Raw genomic sequence first — 1,215 nt, forward strand, 5'->3', positions numbered from 1 at the left:
TTGTTTGTTTGTTTGTTTGTTTGTTTGTTTGTTTTGGCTTCAAACATATTTTGAAAGAACAGACAAGTGCACTGAGAACTGGAAAAACCAAGCATGAGCCCCAAAGTAACGTGACTACAAAGCACCTGAAAACGTAACCTGACGCGCAGTAGCGCCAGGCATCTGGCAGGTGCAGTGTCCGCAGCTTACCAACCACCTGCAGTCGCCCTCTACCCAGTACAACCCGAACCAGTTCTGTCACACACGAGACCGAGCCTGCGAGACGACGCGGACGCACAGGCGCCCGGAGCGGCGGATCCCGGAGATGGGGGGCCGGGGGCACGGGGGGACGAGGGGACCGGGACCGCGGCCGGCACCGCCCGCTCTGGGCACCAGGGCTCCCGGAGGCCGGTGACCGCAGGCAGCTCCGACCCCCGGCTCTGACCCCCTGACCTCGAGCACCCCCGACCCCGGTCGGACAGACCCCCTGACTCCGAGCAGCCCCGACACCGGCAAGACTGACTCCCTGACCCCGAGCAGCCCCGACCCCGGCCGCACCGACCCCCTGACCCCGAGCAGCCCCGACCGCGGCCGGACCGATTCCCGGCCCCGAGCCCGCGGGGCCCACCTTCCGCGTGCAGTGCTCACACTTCATCTGGAGCGTGGCAGGCGGGGGGCCAGGGCTCGGCCTCAGAGGAGCACCGGGAGACTCGGTCACAGACGCCCGGCGCCCGCCGCCCTTTGTTGTAGTCACCCCCGGCACGGCCCCACCCCCAGCGGCTCCTCTCGGCCAATGAGGGTGCCGGGAAGGGGCGGGCCACAACCTTAAACCAATAGGAGCGCAGAGGGGGCGGTGCGGCTCCCGCCCACATGTCTCCGCCTAAGCCAATAACAGCCCCGGGGAGGGTCGGGCCGGGCCCTGGAGCCAATCGGAGCGCGCGGGGGCGGAGAGCGGCGGACGCCCGGGAGGCCCGGCGGGTCATCGCGCCTGTTTCGGCGGCCCAGGGGTCGGGGGCGTCAGGAGGCTGACAGGCAGATCCTCTCTAGGAGGCGACCCGGAGTTGTCCTGGGGCGCTTGGCCTGTCAGCTTGGCTGTCCCTTGAGGCTGTCTCCAGGCTCCGTCAGGCCATCGCCATTGCCGCCCCGAGGCGCGTCACGTAGGCCGGGCCAGGCGGCAGTGCGCACGCGCGGATGCACACCACGTGGCGCCTTGGGGGAGCTCGAAGGTGGGTGTGA

The 1,215-nt window shown here is 68.7% G+C and overlaps 1 protein-coding gene across 1 annotated transcript in view; it reads right to left on the reverse strand.

The window, feature by feature from the left end:
- NARF (nuclear prelamin A recognition factor) overlaps positions 1 to 749 on the reverse strand; it is a 19,066-nt gene extending 18,317 nt beyond the window's left edge. The window contains exon 1 of the mRNA XM_040639931.1: positions 608 to 749. Coding sequence (XP_040495865.1) covers positions 608 to 634 — 27 coding nt within the window. The 5' untranslated portion in view covers positions 635 to 749. The remainder of the gene's footprint in view (positions 1 to 607) is intronic.
- Between the last annotated feature and the right edge of the window lie 466 nt (positions 750 to 1,215).

The sequence above is a fragment of the Ursus maritimus genome, unplaced genomic scaffold (genome assembly GCF_017311325.1).
Source record: "Ursus maritimus isolate PB19 unplaced genomic scaffold, ASM1731132v1 scaffold_24, whole genome shotgun sequence".
Taxonomy (NCBI): domain Eukaryota; kingdom Metazoa; phylum Chordata; class Mammalia; order Carnivora; family Ursidae; genus Ursus; species Ursus maritimus.